Genomic DNA, 19936 nt, shown 5'->3' with positions numbered 1-19936 from the left:
TGGAGTTCTTAAACCTCCTGGTGGCTCCACCCTCATTATTGGGTTATCATTTACATCCTGCAGCTGTGTTTCAAGGCCTCAAAGGCCATGTACTGTCTTAAAAACCTTACCTCTCAACTTTCTGGATAAGTGCTCTAGCCACTAAGAGATTACAGAAAAGTTGGGCAGTACAACCATCATCATCAAGTTGCCATGGCTGCTGTCCACTGTGCTGATTTCAGTGATATTGGTGTTCTGGATCAGCCCCCAGTGGCATCCTAGGTGCCCAGCTAGTAGGTGCCCAGCTAGTAGGGCAGGGTGCCCTACAGGGTGCCCTACAAGGTGGGTGCCCTAGTAGGTGCCCTAGTAGGTGCCCTACAAGGTGCCCAGCTAGTAGGGCAGGGTGCTTCTTCACATTCAAAGTCTAGGTTTAGTTGCCTAGATGCCCTTGCAGTCCAAAATGTTAGTTTTATGGCTGCTGGAAAAATGTTTTTTATTGTTTTTGTGACTTCGGGTCCTTGAACACATGAACACATGATAAAATGGCCTGTTTTAGTGATTTTAATTGCCCTTTTTAATACCTTTGGTGGCGTATTTTGATGCAACTGACTTTTTTTACATAGCAAAGTAAAACACATCCAAGGTGTTTTAGTTTGCTACATAACAAATTACAGAGATGGTTGTCATGTATACCAGGGCTTTATCCAGAGAAGTCAGCAGGGACGGTGCATGGGGCACTAGAAGCCTGGGACTGCTAGGGGAAGCTCAGACTTGGCAGACTTCCAGCATCCTGTGCACCATCCCTGCCACTTTCTCTGGCCACCAGCACACCCACCCACCCTCCTGCCACCTTCCCGCACTGCTCCAGGGGCAAGCTAGCCCATTCTTGGGTGGTCCCAGGCAGCAGGAAAGCAGCAGGGATGGTGCATGGGGCACTGGAAAGCTGCCAAGCCTGGGATTCTCTGAGCATGCCTGGGCTTCCAGTGCTCCATGTATTGTTGGATCCAGCAGGTGCTGGCAGCTGGGGCAGCACCCATGCAGCTAGCACCCTGCCCAGGTGGTCCTGGGTGGGCTGCAAGTGGGTGGGTGCCACTGGGGGGGGGTGCCACTGCCATGGAAGGAAGGACCGGGACCCCCGCAGCTCAGGGCCTGCTGGCAGCTCACTGCCCAGATGCAGGAGAGGTGGGCAGGCTCCAGGAGAAAAAAAAAAAAGGATCTGATCCCTCACTGCCCCCCCTCTCCCGCCCCCCACCCCGCTGTTCAGCAGAGCCTGCCCGTGGCAAGGGGGTGGGGTGTGAACTGATGGGGCCATCATTGTTCCATTACAGTGACAGAAGTCCCTAAATTGAAACAGTGGGTTTTTAATTGACACAATTAAAAACCCACCATTTCAATTTAGGAAGAACTGAACCACCAGCACGAGTACAAGCACCCTTGCAGGCCAGTGGCTCTCAACCTTCTTAGACTCAAGGCATTGCTTCATCATACCTTTTGTGAATTGAGAATCACCCCATTTCCAAAACTAATTTATTTATTACAATGCTTGCCTCCTTGCAGAGAGGCTGAACAGTGGGATAGAGCAGTGGCCATATGGGTGAACCTGAGCCAGGACTTATCCCCTTGCACATGTGTATCTCCTCACAGTTTATGACACCCTTCAAAAGATCTCACAATTCCCGAAAGTGATCTGACACCCTGGTTGAGACTCACAGGTACAAACAGATGTAAGTATCAATATCAAAGAATACTAATAAAAATGGCTATGATGCATCTGCTATGTCAGTGTGATTCTATAAGGATACAAGCAAAACCAATACTACTTTAACCCTATTTTATGCAGGGTCATTCAGAGATAGTTACAGCTATTTGGTTAACTTGAATTCCTAGAATAGGGTTGGTCAACCTGTGGCATAGGTGCCACAAGTGGCATGGGCAACCTTTATATGCAGTGAGCAGCAGATTGGGAAGGGGACGAGCAGCAGAGTGACAGATAGTGCAAGTAACAGAAAGCAAAGCAGCAAACTGGGTAGGGAGTACAGAGAAGAAAGTGGAAAAGCAGAGCAGAAGATCAGACAGGGAGCTCAGAGCTAGCTGGGAGCAGAAAGCAGAGTAGCAGATCAGGAAGGGGAAGGAAACCAGAGTGGACGTTTCGGAGGATGATGCACAGCTAATTTGTAGCATTCTTCCTGCAAAGTTTGACCCCTCTACTGCACCAGATGATCATGAAGCTGTAGCCAATCAGGACAGCCGATTTCTACTCCTGAACTTCCCCTTCCATTTAAAGCAGCATGCTTGTTCGTGCCCTTTGGCGCCGATCTTCTGTCAAAGTCTATTTTGAGCACCAGGTTTACCAATCTGGATCTGACCCTATTTCCTCCTTTTTGACTTCTCAATGACTGTGACCTATCACATGAACTTAATAATACCTGCATAAGAGCTTTTTTTCTAAGTGTTCACAGGATTATAAGAATATCAAAGAATCATAGCAAGTCATATGACTTTCCCTGCCTCAGTTTCTCTATGTTCATAATTATTTTGTTGATTGCTTTGAGATTTACAGACTCATGGAATTTCGTAGGCACTAAGTGGTAGTATTAACAATGAAATCCAACTTTTAAGCTTGGAAATGATTATTAGCAAGTGACTTCATTGCAACAAAATCTAGAGTCACTTCCCAGCTTTGCCCCAGACTAGAGTTGGTGCAAGTCACCTAGGCTCCCTTTGCCTCAAGTTATTCAACTGTAAAATGTGGGAAATAATATAGATGTCATAGGAATGTTGTGAGGCTTGTTTGACAATACAATGTTTTTTTTAAATGCATTATTTACTTTGAGCAGAGAGACTTAATCATGTTCTGCAAGAAGACTATATTTTTAATGGCTTCCAGAATAAACTAAGCTCCTTTACTAGTGACAGGAAGCTCCATAATGCATGCTTGGAGTCAGAACCATATCATAAATTCCAAATTGTTAAATCAAATTTGACAAGAACAATGACTCATTAAAGGCGGTGGAAGGAGCATCTCTTTTTTGTTTGTTAGAATCAACAACAAGCTTACATGGCCTCATTCATCAGCAATTAATATCCGTTCTCATCTGCTAGCCTACTACTGTAGGAGGGTTGTTTTCTTAACTAAAACAGCTCTAGTGCCTGTGGCACTTTGGCCTGTGGGAAGGGAAAGAAATATAATGCCCACCAAAATGACTCACAAAAGAGAAACAATGGGGAACTGGAATGGTCAATTCAACTAATGAGAAAGGATAAAGACATGAACAAAGCAAAGCCCTGTGCGGGTTTCAGGACATTTCCTCTTGTTTACGTAAAACTTGCACATAACGAGGTGTGTATATACATGGTGTATTGAATGTGTATACGAACTCTGACAATGAGATAGTGAACATATGGCAGACTTACCCTTGAATTAGCCACTTCCAAGGAGACGTTCTGAGGCATTGCACTTGGCACTAGGAGAAAAGAAAACAGAAAACAAATTGGAAATACTGTAATTAGCAGCAGAGCCATAAAAGACTATGTCAAATATTTCTCTTTTTGGAAAGAGCAGAATACAGCTTTTCCATGCTGTTTATAATAGGATCATAATTGTGTAGATAATCCAGGTGGCACTTCTGAGGTCCCCCAGAGAGATAAAAAATAAATGCATCTGTTCCATTCTTCCAATTTTTGATAGACCTATTAGCAAGCTCTTTAAACCGCTAGCCAGTAGATATCCTGCAGTGATACCAAATACTTGATTTCAGTAACTTGTTCACATTTATTTCAGCTGAGGTTTATAACATGGCAGCAATATCTCGGCAATTGAGCACAGGGTTATTAAAACGCATGTGAATCAGAATTCTGTGCATTAAGAAAAAGCAGGATATGTCATCATAACTGGTACCAGTTCATTATTGTTACTTCGATTGCCAAGAAAGGAAGAAATTGGAAACTTTCCCTGATATTAATAAAATATTAATAAAATAGGCCTACTTGCTGTAAGCTATATATATAGCTTACCAGAGACCTGTGGGTTTAAAAATATCATTTTTTTTCTTTATTATGGCTACTCTAGTAAATATGTTTCAGCGCTTATACATGACTAATGTTTATTTAGCATCTGGCCTTACAAGGGTCTGGCACCCTTTTCAAGGTCTTTGCCATTGACTGTCAAATCCTTAGAACTTGAATTTGAGCAACAGTTCTTTTTCTCAAAATCCAGTTAAAATTGGAATTTCTTAAAAAGTTCACAATTAATATTTATGAATAACTGACAGTCACATAATAAGATTTGCATAGTAATATCTTTTATTGAACCAATCAAGTACCTGGTATAAATGTTAGACAAGCTTTCGGGAAAAAGTGCCCTTCCTTAGGTCTGGGAAAGAAGCAGATTTACCTAAGCTATGGCTCAGATCTGGCATTTTCTCACATATTGAATGATTCTATTGAGAAGAATTAAATACTATTTGGCCATCAGGTCCTGTTCAGAATAAGGGGGTGGGAGATCCACCAAATAGGGCCTCAGTAACTAATCATTTGGAAAGAGTTACAACTGTGCATCTCTGCAGATTTGTACTTCAGAACTGGTTGTGGGAAAAAGTTCCATATATGCATACCCCTAACACATGGTCAATGTGTAACCAACAATGTAATAGCTTTAAAGATGATTTCATGGTTTATTGTGTCCTTACACCTTCTGGTGCATATCTAAACCCTTAATTCGCTAATAATTGAGTATTTGAACCACCTGTGTATTGCTGCCTCCCTTTAATTTGATCATGCATATTGATACAGCTACATGCAAGGTCATACATTAGAAGCCAAGCATGTCTGGCTGGGTTTGCAGTTCGATGTGGTGGCACAGAGAATAATGTTGAAAAGTCCCTTCTAATCTTAAATCTATTAAATGGAATTATAAAGAATATAACTGGTGATAATAGTGATATGAAATACAGACATACAGGAACTAGAAGACCAGAATCAGAACAGATAATGGTAACAATATTTTCATGATTTATTCTTAACACAAGATGTTTTTTCAACCACCTAGCTGAATGGGACCACTCTTGGTTGATGCCTCAAGTTCTATCATAACACAAATAATAATGCTAACAGCAGATAATGTGCAAGCATATATAGCACATTTTGTATATGTGTGTGTATACAGTATATATATATGTGTGTGTTTGTGTGTGTGTGTATATATACACATATATATATTACTGTTATTAATATATATGACAGTAATATATATATACACATACATACACATATATATAATACACACATCTATATAACAACAGTAATATACACACACAGATATACATAAATATTTATACACACACACACAAAGTACTAGGCCAATAGATTGGCATATATGTAAGTATGCATGTATGTACGTATCTATTGGCATATAAGAATATTAAAGAATCGCAGCAAGTTATGTAACTTACCTCACCTCAGTTTCTCTATGTTCATAATTATTTTGTTGATTGTTTTGAGATTTACAGAATAATGGAATTTTGCAGGTGCCAAGTGGTAGTATTAACAATGAACCCCAACTTTTAAGCTTGGAAATGCTTATTAGCGAATTACTTTATTGCAACAAAATTTGGGGTCTCTCTTTCTGTCTCTCTCTCTATATATATATACACACACATGCCAATCTATTGGCATAGTACTTCTGTGTGTGTGTGTGTGTGTGTGTGTGTGTGTGTGTGTGTGTGTGTGAGAGAGAGAGAGAGAGAGAGAGAGAGAGAGAGAGAGAGAGAGAATCTATTGGCCTAATACTTCTTCCTGTAAGGATGCTGAAGATGTTCATCAGTTACTTCATTATCAATAAATTTAGAGGATGAAGAAGCTGTATCTCCAGTAAACTTAGTCTTCCAAACCAAAAGGAAAATCAATCAACATATTTTTATGATATTCCTGACTCACTCAGAAACAGTAAATAACTGATAGCTCAGCAGAACTTTTTTAATGAGATATTCTTTCCTCTTGATCAGAAAAAAACAGGCATCGTCTGAAATGCAACTTTTCTAACCTTGTATTTTTCTTCTCCCATTATTTTCAGAAGAGTTGTGAGGGTTCGTCTGATTGGTATTGGCATGGGCTGTCAGCGTGGGTGTGTGCACATGTATTATGGCGAGGTTATGTCATGGAATTCAAAAGTGCCTTCCACTGTAATAACCAGCATCAAGTCTGTCTGAACTTATTTGATTCAAAATATTCTGAGGTGCTTGAAGATGTGGCATTTTTGAGGCAATCTGGTCAATAAAGACTCAGATTTCCTATGTCCACAGTGAGATGGCACAGCACATGTAAATCATACCTAAATACTTTTTAACTGACAACTTAAACCTCAAACCCATACATAATTTGTTTGCAATTATCACCTTAGGTCTTTTGGGGTATTCCTGTTTTCTGTGACTACTGTTACAGACTGTCTGCATTGAAAATTAGTCTTTTCTCAAAGGCATTCACCAACATTTCAGGTTGCACAATTTCTTTTCCTCCCTCTTTATTATTTCTCTGTCCTCACCTCACAATTTAGTTTCATTTGCAAATGTAACTAATGCACTATTTACCTCTTGCTCCCTGATTTTCAATCAACAAGTAAAATCAGTGGTTCTCAAACTTTTTAGACTCAAGGCACCCCTCAGAAAATGCCAGCTGTTAGTCTTCACTCATCATTTGACTATGGAAAAATAATAGAGCATTTTTCCTGTTACAAAGAACTCAGAAAGATCACAACCGATGAGAAGTTTTTAACACTATGGATGCTTGTTTGAAATCTCTGGGTTTATCTTGTGAATCATGTTTGCAAATCTACCACTGCTTAGCACCCCATGGCACCCTGGTTGAGAATAAATAAATCCAGATCAGACTCAGTACAAAACTCTGGATTACCTCCATTGATACACCACATGCCATCTTTATCCTTTGTTTACTTCATTTAATAAAACAATACTAATAGCCAAGACCATTTCATTTAATATACCAGGTGAAAAAAAACAGGATCACCATATCAAAAGTTTTCCTACAACCTAGAACATTTACCATTTCCACTATTTTATTTTCTCTATCTACTGGTTTGGTACTTTAAGCAAACAAAACAAGTAAATTGATTAAACATAATTTGTTGTTGCTTATTAGTCATCGTTTCTTCATGCTCAATTATCCTTTATTCCATTACTCTCTAGGGTCCAAGTCCTACTCCATTTCCAAGATATATTTACATGGCTTTTACCTATTTAAATTGCTCTACATTTATCTTATTTCACCACCGGCACCAGTCTCCTAGACCCCTGAACAACTATACTCCTTACACATCTCCATGTTGGCTATCTGAATATGCTAAGTGCTCCACTGACGTGACTGCCTCCATTATGTTCTGTTCTGACCCATCTGGGATGTGTTTAAGTCTCTAATTCCTAAACTGGAGAAAAATCACAACTAAGGACTGTTTGGAGGGGAAAAGATTAAGGTATTTGGACAGAAAGTGGAAGACCTGGGTTCAGGCCCTCCCTCAAACTCAACTCCCACTTCACAGTGAAGTCCTCAGTCTACCAAAACTAGAGCACCTTCCACCCATAGCGTTTGTCAGCCAAACATGAAAGGATCATGGGACCAGAAGAAGAGCCAACAAGAGGGAACACGACTCTGTCTAAGGCTATTGCCTTGAGGAGCAGAGAGTCCTGGGCTCTTATGCCTGCTCGCAATGCTGTTTGTACATTGCACCCAATGATTTAGGACTGTTCCCAGGAACAGCATTCAAAAAGCATGAGCAATGGGAGCGTGCCGGAAATGAAACCTCTGAAAGATGACAGAGGAGGTTTCACTGCCACTGTCACAGAGTTACTTTGCAGGACAGAACGCTGTCTACACTTGTCAAGATTGCTTTACCCGATTCACACCAAAGCCTTCAATGTAAGTAATCCAGGGCCCACTTGGGATGTGGATTGCTTATATCAAAGTCCCATGTGCATCAGGCAAAGAAAGCAGTTCTAGAACTGAGGGAGTGTACATATCGTACTAAATATGAAATATATAATATTCCTTGCAGAGGACTCATTATACCTAAATAGCCTGAATGCCAGAGTATGTTTCAGCAGAACTTCAGAGCATCTCTGCAAAGGTTCCTAAAACATGACACTTTGTATGGAGTGCTTCTGTGGGGCAAATCAATGCTTGTAAATTAGACCTTCTGAGACTCTAGCAATTTATGGTTTAAATACTTTAAAGCCTGCATTTCCTATTTTCTCGTTCCCCGGTAAACACTTAAATTGATAGTTATAGAATGAGCTATTGATGTCTGAATAACTTATATGCATTGTCTCCTGATTTGTCAATTTGATTCTTGCTGCTTAATATTTTTTAAAATTTGTGGGGGGGGGGGGACTATATTATAATTATGGCTATAAATTGTTTTAAATCAAATTATCAGGAAGCATGAAATAAGACCATCTGCCAATTTCTGGGATTAAATGCATCCTGATAAATTCATTAGCTCAAAGCATTTCTGAAATGGCATGCAGCCTGACAAAATATTAACTAGACTATATTTTAAACAGAAAACTAAACATGAAAGATATAGCATTTTCCTTGATCTGGTATGGTTTATAAATCTGTGGTCCTGTAGTTCCTGGAACTGAAGAAGCTATAGTAAATCCCTGCGATTAGAGTATATTTCTTAGACTGTAGGCTAGATCCCAGAGCTTCACAGATAATTCCTTCCTACAGACCTACAGGGAGATAATAGGATAGGCTTCTTCATGAAACCACGTACTGTCTCATGTACTGTGAACTGATGGATTCACTGAAAAGTAGCATACACGCACATCCTCAAGGGAGGAGAGGATCTGAAGAAGAGAAGATAAAATAATATTCATGGCAACAAAGAAAACCAGGTAGAACACCTTCATCAAGGTTTTTTCATCATTTTAATTTTGTTGTTTTTTAAAAGAAGCCCTTTGAAGAAGGTGGTTTATTTCTTTTCTTTTCTTCTTTTCGGTCAGATATTAAGTTTTAAAGAGGAAGGCTTGTCTTGTGATTAAGGCACCAGTCAAGGATTTGGGAGACCTGTGTCCAGTATCTGGCTCTACTCTTGGCTTTTCATTTCATTTCTCTTTGCCTCAACCATCCTTCTGTGAAATGGGGATAAGAAAACTTCCTTTCTCTGTTTTGTTGTTTATTAACAACAGTAAATTTAAGGGGTAACAATTGGCCATTGTTGTGTGTTTGGATGGTTCCTGGCATGGGGGCTTTCATCATGGCTGTAGTCTCTACAGGCTAACATAACACAACGTGTAATGAATCCTGGTATTAAATACTTCACCTGGGTTGCTTTAAGCTTCTACTTTTGAATCCCCTTACCTCCCTTCTTCATGGGGTTCACTTTGTGCACATGTGTGAGCTTAGGTCACTGTATGATCCTACACATAATAACAATTTTGGCTACCCTGTCAGTGCAAAGCAACTGAAAAGTAGCTAGAATAATTTAAATGGTCCTACTAGAGGCTGACATGGCTCCTGGAAAGCCCAAAGTCAGAAATGGACAGTGCTTTGAAGTTCCAGGTAAGAGCCGTGACAATTTACACCTTCTTATACAAACTGGTAATTTTACTCCTAGATGAGCATGAACAGGCATACACTTACACTGGCATCATTTACATTGGAGTTGAATGCAGAAGAAAATGTCACAATGTTCAGAAATGGACAGATGCACAATTATTCCCTGGCTATTTTTCAAGCGTTCACTGGAGAGTCAATTGCTGTATAAGAGGAATACAGGGCTAAGACTACCATGTTGAATTCTTGGAGGCCTGAATTTGTTTTGGCTCATGACCATTTGCAGTATGTTATATATTTCTACTGCTTGGCCACTCTGTTCCAATGAGCCAGCCACTTACCTAGGCCTGAAAGGTTAGGGCCATCTAGTCCAACTGCCTGAACTGATGAGGATTTTACTGTACCTACTCATTTCTGAGAGATGCCTATCCCGTTAATAGGTATCTCATTCTTGAGGGGGGAAAATCAAATTCAGGTTACTTGCTGGCTTTCAAATATGGAACCTGCTAGGAACAGAGAAAGACCAAATGAAGCAAATCTGTATACTTTTACATGTGCATCCTGATAAAGAAAGTAAGGCTGGTGTCATTTCAGATCAGCATATCACTCCAAAATAGAGAAAATGAATGGTGCTTCTCTAGCATTCCTGAAGCAGGAATACCCTATATGTAGTCCTCTGCTATTTTTTGGAAGTGTCACAAAAGCTTTCTCCTTAGTGACATTTTTTTTGCTCCCAGAGAGGTGAAGCTTTCTAAAAACACTTGCTGAGGATAATTTTCAGACTCATGAATAGTAATCTCTCCCTTTCTCACTTATGATGACATTTCAAACCAAAGTGGAGTACAGGGCCACAGTTCTACACTTCATGATATGAATTAAATCTACATAAATTATGCAAAATATTCATTTTCACTTGTTTTCCCTTTGTTTTTATAATTATAAGTGTGAAGTAATTTATTCTGCCAAGATCCAATCTGTATTACAAGTGATAACTGAATTAGATGGATAGGCATAAGTAGTACTTGAAAAAATATTCCAGAGATATCAAATATAAAATAATAGAAAGCCAGAGTGCCAAAATAGATGTGGATATCAAAAATGGATCTTGTAAAGGATACTGAAATGAAAGTCAAAAACCCTACAGCTTATAACACTAGGGAGATGTGCACTTCAGACACAGCTTCTTTTGGCTGAGCTCACATTGCACGCTGGGCCTTCTTGCATTTCTTCTACTCCAACTCAAAACCCCCTTCTGTGCCATACTCACATGCCTCATCTCCTCTTGATGCCTGCAACTCTGCCAACATTGCTCCCAGGCTGACAACTCTTCTGGGCATATGATGGCAGTACGCTCCAGCTAGAAGGGCTCCATGTGCACACTCCAAATCTGGTTTGTCAATTCTGGGGCCATCCCCCAAGATGGCTTGCAAGCTTACTGAAAGGCCCAGAAGTGCCTAGAGAGGATTTACCTTAGAGAATCAACACTGGTGCATTTCCAAGTTTGGAGCCTGCAGGCAGGGGCAGGTGGGTTGGCTGTGCTTGGGGCCATCCTGCTTGGGACACACTGCTATCACATTGCAGGCATGCCCTGTGTGTCTCCATTCCACCAAAGGGACGTTCCATGGCTTCTGTTTCATTCTCCTTGACAAGCAGTCCCTGTGCATTGCATTCACTCCAGTTCCCCGCACCAAGATCTCCTAGTTGTATCACTATGGTTCTGCATGTCTTTTTTTGGTCCTCTCTCCCCATCAAAGTCCTCATTCACCTCCTATGCAATGGGCTTTGTGTGCTCCATTTTCCCTCAGGCCAGACTCCTTCATTTTTCCCCAACATACCAAAGGCTGTGTGCATGCATCTCTTCCTTCATCCCCCCACATTTTCATTTATCTGGGAGATGGAGATTATGCAGGGTGTCAGCATGTTAACCTCTATTGAAAGACAGGCAGAGATGAGCTAGGAATGTTACTCTGGAAGGTGTAAATGGGTGCCATCAACCAGCTGTCTCATTTATAGATAACTGCAGAAAAACTTAAAGCTAAGGCTGTGCCAAATAAATGCCCTCTTGGTTTTCTGATTCCCCTTTCCCCGCCTATATCAATAGAGTTGTAGCTCTTGATGCCTACAGTGTTCACGCTGAAATTTTGGCATTGGCCAGATACTGCATTCAAAGGTTACCAAGTTAGCAAGAGACAGAGAAATGTCATAATGTTGAGTGTACAGACTCTCAAGCTTATCCAGTAATCACAGCAGAATGGCAAAAGACATTTTCTTTCCCTTCTCTTAATGTGCATATAGGAGAAAGATTTGTAAATACAACAGAACAGACTGAGGTAAGAATCCAATTGATCAAATTTAGGGTTTACCACTGGACACTGCCCAAAAATTGGAAAAGGAACCGTAACCCTGAGGATCAAGATGCCACAGAAGAGCTATTCATTTACCACAAGATAAATGCATGCATAGGGGCAGGAGTGTAGGTTGTAGCCGTGTTGGTCTAAGAACATAGGCAGGCAAGGTTACTTGGGTGAATCTGATATCACCCCTCCCCTGTACAGAAAATCCTCAAACAATTGCAACCCATACTAGACAGAGACCCTATTCTTAAAAAGATCTTCCCAGAGCCACCCATCCTAGCCTTCAAACAAACACCGAACCTTGCCAACCTCATCACCAGAAGCAAACTTCCTCAAGCCCAGAACACACCAAAAGGATCCAGACCGTGCCAGGACAAGAAATGCAAAACCTGCCAACACATCTCCACCACCCCCACTATTACTACACCCCACAACAGAGCCATCAGCATCCCAGGATCTTACAGCTGCACCTCCAGGAATGTAATACACCTCATCCAATGCACCAAATGCCCTGATGGAAGATATGTAGGAGAGACCAGACAACAACTGCGCACCAGAATGAACGCACACCGGAAATCTATCAAAGACAGAAATACCCAATTACTGCTTCGGGCACATTTCTCACAAGAAAACCACTCTCTCTCCAATCTCTCAGTCCTGATCCTCAAGGGAAACTTACACAACACTTCCCAGAGACGAGCCTATGAACTCCACTTCATCAACCTCCTGGATACTACAAATGATTGACTAAATATAGACATTGGATTTATGACACATTATAACCTGCCTGACATCTGACTCCCCAGGTAATTCTCCACTTTCATCCCCCTTTTCTCTCTCTCTCTCCACCCCCCCACCCCCGCCTGTGTCTCACCCATTGACTCCTCAATCTATATTTTCACTGACTACCTGTCTTGTATGCAGCCCAGCCCAGCCCCGGCTTCTTTACTTTTCATTCCATCCAGGAAGAGCACACACCAACTGCTGAAACTTCCTTAGCCTGACGAAGGGTTTTTGAACCCAAAAGCTTGCTTAATAATTATTTTCCAACTATCTGGGTTGGTCTAATAAAATATATCAGATTCACCGAAGGAACCTTGTCTGCATAGGGGCAGTAATCAGGGAGCAGCTTATATGCTCCATGGGCAGTTAATGTCTTGTTCACTTTTGCCCAATGGTAATGTGTTGTTCATCTGCCTATACCCAGAGGTATAGGTGGCCCTAGAAAGTAAATGAAATTTTGACTTTCATATCCTTCTTTTTTTTCCTAGGCTCATTCTCAGCTAAAGTAGCTTCATGTCACTTCAGTACCATTGGTACAATATCAATTTCCACTACTTAAGGATCCATCTCTTTGTTCTCAATTTCTCATTTCTTCTTCATTTTATTATGCCTTCCCCAGTCCCCCAGAAGCAGTAATATCCCTTTCATTTTCAGGGTTTTGTTTTCTTCTGAAAACAGCAACCTGTCAGTGGAAAACCTATCCAGTCAAGTCCTTAAGATGCCATCACTACAACCCAGATCTTGGGCTTTGTACACATCTTGTACACACCCCCTCTTCTAAGCAGTTTTGCCATCCCCCTAACAAAAGTGGCATTAATGGAGTTCTTCTGAGTTACACAGGCACGTGACTCAGACTCACTGGCTTTAATAGGAACCATGCATTTGAATAGCAAGCATGCACCCAATATCAGGCCCTAGATATTTCTAAGCTTACAGTAAACTTCTATTTAATATCTTGAGCACACAGTGAGAAACTACTGTATACATCTGGGGAAGAATGATTATGTAGCCACTGTGAAAGGGGGAATTGCAACAGCAAGGTTGAGGAAAATCTAGAAGAGCATTTCTTTAGATTACCCAACAAAATGATATACTGTACGTTAGAAACTGTACAAGATAAATCTGCATCTAACTTCAACCAAAGGAAGAGATGGTAGAGATAAAAACATACCAATAATATAGAACAACTGGATACCAAATAAGAAATAATGAATACAGCATACAAAATTACAGAAGATAACAATCTTAAAAATCCTGTCAAGCTTCATCAAACATAAACACTGAATCTATTAAGTCTATCTCTGAAGAAAACCTGAATATCCTCTCTCTTTCTTTTCTACCTTTTGGTTGGTAACACGTATTTATCCTCCCTGCCTATTGTTCATTTGACAGGTGTAGATGTGTAGAGGAACACTAGAAGTTGCAAGGGTCCCAAGAGAAAGGTTCACTAAAAATCTACTGAGGCAATTAACAAAACACACATTTTCCTCTTCCTTATGCCTAGCTTGGCATCTCCAGCTGTAACTCACCATCAGATAGTGTCATGACTGTAATATCTTCACTGGATACCCCAGGACCATAACGATTATAAGCCAGGAATCGTAGTGTGTACTCTGTGAATTTCTTCAGCCCTTCCAGCTTGTAAGATAGTCCATCAACCTCTATATTCTGGGGAAATAAAAATGATAAACTATTACTAAGTGGCAACATTAAAGTGAGTACGGTAGTGATGCTGGGGAAATGAAAAGATAAGGGGCCAACTTTTAACTTTCTAAGAAAGAGAGCTAAATCATTATTTAAGTTGGTATAAAAACATAATTTGTAACACAGAATTACTTGTTACAGCTCAGTTCTCAATAGACCTCATGATATTAAATCATCACATTATCTTCAGGATACAACTGCCTTCAGTGCTTAGAAGTGTGGTTTAACTAGTATCTGAAACAGTAGAAAGTTTCTTTGGTTAAAGCACTAACTATCACCCCCCCAAAAAAGCAATAGGGAAAGGAAGAAAAGAAGATGATGACTATAAGGGCACAGAGTCAAAAAGGCAATCTAGGAGAAAAATCAGAAGGAAAAAAAAGAAAATAGCATAGAAAATTGATTGGGGAGGGGTGGGCAGAGAAGACAATGTTCTTGTTAGAATACAGATAAATCTGCCCCAGTTTTTTAAATGTCAATCACTACTAAAAGTTGGTAATCAGTAATCTGGTTTCACTTAGAGACAAAGAGGTCACTATTTTACTGCTTGTCCTATCCATTTCTAAAATCCTATTCAAGTCACACCTCATCCAACCAGCATCTTCAAGTGGCCCATGCAGATGGCATCCTAACTTTTCACTGATATCTGACCCTGTAAACAATCTGGACAGTTTGGTTTTGTCTTTGATAGAGAGTAGCATTGTTGGTACATGGACCATGATCTTCATGTATACATTTCAATAATATCTGAATAGCTTTTGAATATCTATAATACTAAATCTAATAATAATCAAATACCCTTTTCTTATATCTCATGTGTGAGGCATACACACCATAGCTAGGTTTGATTTATGTTATACTCCCAGAATAGACTTGGCCTTAAAGGAAAGGAGAAAAGGGGTAGCATGGAAATAAATCAGATGATACGCTATTTCCCATTGCATGGGGAGAGCTCTCATTAATGCCAAGGACAGTTCTGTTCAAACAGGAGTTTGCATTGTGAAGGACCTTTATAGAGAGAGACATCTTCAAGATTTTAGCATGCACCTAAAGCATCCTCTACATGTAACAGGTATTGCACAAATAACGGGTTAATTGTGCAATTACCTTGAGACCAGCTACAAGTGCTAAGTACTTATCACATGATAAAAAGCTCCAACCCGCTATAAAGCTAGACCTTGAAAGTGTGTACTGACTTTACAGCTGGTTGCTGTCCAGCTTTAAATTCCACATGTAGCAGGGTTTCCCCTGCAACTGTGAGCTCTGTCAGGTGATGAGGCTCCCAGGGTTGCACTATGCCCAGCCGGGGCTGGGAGTCCTGCAACCTAGAGGACTCTCAGCCTCAGAAGCTGCCAACTCTGAGTCCTGGCAGCACAGGGACCCAGAGCCCCACAGCTGCGAATGCTGGGTGCCAGGACCAGCTGGTTCCCAGCAGTTGGGGGCATGGCTGACTCAGGAGGGGTGGGGGTGAAACCCCTGGGGCTGGAGGATGATGGAAGCCATGATCAGTTGAGAGGCTTCCAGCTGCAGGACTGTGCTTTTTGTCAATGCAGGGGAAGCCCGGGATCAGGCCCCTCCTGCACTGGCAATAAAGCACAATACTTGCTCCCACAATTACAGCTCCTATCATGTACATGCGCATCTTGATTGTGTGGATCACGGGTTAGAGGCTTCTATCTCCTCTACCCTGCACCCAGTGCCATAGCAAGGGTGGGGAGGGGGGGAGGAGTAGCAAGCAGGGCAACCACCCTGGGCACCAAAGTGAAGGGGCATCAACAGGTGCTGCCCAGCCAGAACAAGGCATGGGACGGAGCCACAAGCACCGTATTTAGTGGGGTGTGGGCATGGCAGCTCCCACCGCTGTGTGCACTACCAGGAAAGCATGGGGGGGCATGTGCATCCCTGGATCTGTGCACAGGATGAGGGCAGGCTGCCGTTGCAGGCTTGCCCCGGGCACCCTACTTAGTTGCTACGGTACTACCCGCACCCATTTTATGCATGCTTAAATATGCATGGCACGACTTCCTCCATTTATATCAACTGTAATTCTGGGCACTCCTGTTTCATCTCAGTGTGAGTGAAAGAAGAATAAGACATTTTGTATTTTACATACAATGCAAAATAGGCTGATATACTATCCAGCTGACACAGCAATGTGAGTGTATTTTACTCAACATTTCCCCAGCACTTATGGTGAAGAGTAACCACTTCTGTCTATTATGTCATTAAAATGAACAGAAATGTTCACGATTGAGAGGTTTAAAATTGTTCAGTAGAGCTCCATTGTCACGTAGATTGACAATTTGTGCTCCTTCCTCTCTGACTTTCACATATGTCTTCGAAAAAAAAACCTTGCCCTCACAATTAACCAAGCAATAGACCTCCTTTCAGGTGCTCACCTGTTCTTTTCCAGTGGCAGTCTCTGTGCAGAACAGTCTGTATCCTTGGATTGGACCATTTGCATAGGCAGGGGGGTCCCAGGAAAGAAGAATTGAGGTAGGTGAGGTAGATACAGCCCGCAGGTTTTCTACTGGCCCTGGAACTTGCACTGCATAAAAAGAAATTGCCTGAATAAAAGTGATCATTTATTGGCAGCTGAATTCCTTAATATTTTTGTTCTGCTTTTTGCTGTGCCTCTGGCAACAGCCTGGCCCAAAATATCCCCCTAAAGAAGTACCTTTTTTGTAGTCTATAACACTAAATTGGAGCTAAATGTTTTTCCTGTTGAACTGAAGTTCAATTCCCAGAAAGACAGTGCACAAAAGACTTGAATGGCAAAACCATAAAGCAGATGCTGCAGAGAGATGCTATGATAGATGCCACACTCTGAACATAAGGAATACTCAAAAGATGGTTCCAGCAGGGTCCTACGTGTTACATGTATGCGTTTGTGGCTGAATGGGTGGATTCTTCTTGGCAGAGAAATCTTTGAGGGGTAATTAATTTAAATGTTTAATGCGAGTAATGATCTTCATACCCTGGGGAGAATAGCATATACTAGTTTGTTCTGGTTCATGGTACCTGACAAACAAAAAACCCAAGAGAAACTTGATGAGAGGAATAGACATTCACGCTGAAGAACAAACTGACAAACTTAAGAAAGGACCTGCAGGCACTTATGTGGATGACAGGTAAATGCTGGGAAGCTTAGCAGGCAGGGGAGCTATTTATTGTTTTAAGATCTGTTTTCTGTCATGCTTTTGTCCTAAATAAAAAGCATCCTGCCTTCTGAGAGATGGCTGGTCATGGAGTAACTGTCATTGTCCGTGAGAGAGAGCAGATCTGTAGGTGCAAACCTATTGGAGTGGTCCCAGTAAGTTGCAAGGGGACGACAGCCTAAAACCCTGGTCTGGAGGGAGAGGAACGTGAGTTTCAGCCACAAGAAAGATGGTGGCTAAGGCCTGAAACCTAACAAAAGTTGCCCCTGAGGAAGCTAAAAAAGGAGTTAGGGGTGCAGCACTGTGATAAATACAACACTGGATCAGGTTATTTACAGAAAATGTATTTACAACACTGGATCTTGCTAATTACAGCATAAAAGCATCTTGGTAAAATATGGCCCATCATTGAACCTGCTTAGAAGAAAAAGGTAATTTATAGATATCAGTCTAAATCTGATGATCCCAGGATGCATTTGAGAAATGCAGAGGCCTTAAAAGACCAATTTATAAAACAACAAATGACAAAGGTCTACAGTCTCAGGCTGGAAACATTGAAAAAGCCCAAGGTGGAATTGATCTAAGATACAGTTTCCTGGAAGCAGCGTAGTTTAGATTGCTAGCAGATAGACCACACATTTATCCGTTGTTGTGGGGGGGAATCTTAGACCAGGTTCTGCCATTTTTTAAATCCATCTATATGTGTCGAATGTCTCTTAGGCTAGGGACAGACATTCAAAAAGCCTGAGCCTGAATTGATTTAATCTTTGCAGGTTACTCTAACTTGGCTAAGTTAAATCACTTTAACTCACTCTGCTGTGGAGCAGAGAGCCCCACCCAGCCCAGAGATGCTGGGGGTATCTGGTTTACCTTAAACCAGCAAGGGGTCTGGGACAGACATTGCATAAAGCACTTTCATCCAGATCAGTTAACACTGATACTACATTCAACCAGGTTTAACTCAAACCGGTGTCAGCCATTTTCAAACTGGTTTATGTGACCCGAACATCTGTTCTGTTACAGGTTTAAACCAGTTTCTGATTACCTAAACTGGCTTATGTGGCTTATCTGTCCCTAGCCTCAGAGGTATAGACTGGTTTCCGATCACTTATACCAGTAGAAGTGTAATGTCTGTGCCTGGCCTGAGGTACCAACACAAAATCCTTCTTTCCAGGAAAATACAGCCTAGCTTCGCCAAACCTTTTATGCATCTCCTCCAGCTCTCCACAGCCTCGCTTACATGCTATTTGTTTACAAATTGATTTACTGAACCTCATGCTGGCGTAGCTTCTTATTTCTAAGGCTTTTAACCCCCCTGAGTTATTTCCTACCTGCATTATTTGCCCACATGTAGCTGTGTGTATTATTTATTTAACCTTTGATATATTTCTTGTGCTTTCTCCTATTACTTCGGATAAAAAATAAATGGTTTAGAAAAACATCAACAAAATCTAAATCAGCCACCACCACAATAAATATATCGTACTTGCACTGAAAAAATACTAGGAAAACCAATGAGAGGCAGCTTATGAATCTGCATTTATAGTTTTGAACAGTTAAATATAGGACTACGCCTTCACAGACTGATCGTTTGGAAATGGACATTTCTCTAGCTCTGACAGAGCGAATTCACGTTGTTTAAGGTGGCATGAAATGTGGGCCAAATATTTCAGGTAGGGGACTTGATCATGGATACTTAGATAGATTGAGTGGGATCTACTCAATTTGCGATTTTCGCGGAAACCATGAAAAAACGTGGTTTCTGTTATCACTGCAAAAACTGGCATTTGCCGCAAATTTATGCAGCATTGCCGGGGGGGAAAAACTTAATACAAATAAAATGCTGGCTCCTCAGCGGGAGCAGCTGCTGCAGCCTGGCCTTGCAGCCCACCAGGAGGAGGAGGGAGGGAGATAGAGCTTCTAGCATGAAAAGGAGCAGCCAAGATGGCGGCTGCCCCCTCTTCCTTCTGCTGCTGACTGGCTGAGAGGGCTGGCTGCCTTTTGTGTGGTCCCACTTCTCTCCACCAATCAGCAGCAAGGGGCAGAGCTTCATGAAGGGCAGCCCTCTCCACCAATCAGTGGTGAGAGGAAGGGCCACAAAAAAGGCACCCCTCTCAGCCAATCAGTGGTGAAGCCTGGGGCTGCTGCGGCCCCTCAGCCAATCACTGAGGGGGCAGGGGTGCTCACTGAAAAAAGACTGCAAAAATGGCACTGGATGCCACAAGCAGCCTACAATTTTTATTTTGTCTCCATGTGTTTTAAGTAGATCCCTAATCGCAGATAATGACTTTATGTTGCACAACATTAAATATATAACTAATATATACTTCTGTCCCAAAATAATATTATCATATTTATACACTGTGATCATAGCTGTAGCCTTCTATGGGCTCA

The 19936-nt window shown here is 41.4% G+C and overlaps 1 protein-coding gene across 1 annotated transcript in view; it reads right to left on the bottom strand.

The window, feature by feature from the left end:
- The window catches only part of DCC (DCC netrin 1 receptor), a 1018850-nt gene that overhangs the window by 284055 nt on the left and 714859 nt on the right, over positions 1-19936 (bottom strand). The window contains exons 10-12 of the mRNA XM_025198166.1: positions 16784-16932; positions 14213-14351; positions 3394-3443 (exon numbers count right to left, since the gene is read on the bottom strand). Of these exons, the coding sequence (XP_025053951.1) occupies positions 3394-3443; positions 14213-14351; positions 16784-16932 (338 nt within the window). The remainder of the gene's footprint in view (positions 1-3393; positions 3444-14212; positions 14352-16783; positions 16933-19936) is intronic.

Source organism: Alligator sinensis, unplaced genomic scaffold (genome assembly GCF_000455745.1).
Source record: "Alligator sinensis unplaced genomic scaffold, ASM45574v1 scaffold701_1, whole genome shotgun sequence".
NCBI classification, from domain to species: domain Eukaryota; kingdom Metazoa; phylum Chordata; order Crocodylia; family Alligatoridae; genus Alligator; species Alligator sinensis.
Note: the sequence above shows the minus strand (reverse complement) of the source record. Positions and strands in the feature narration are given on the sequence as shown.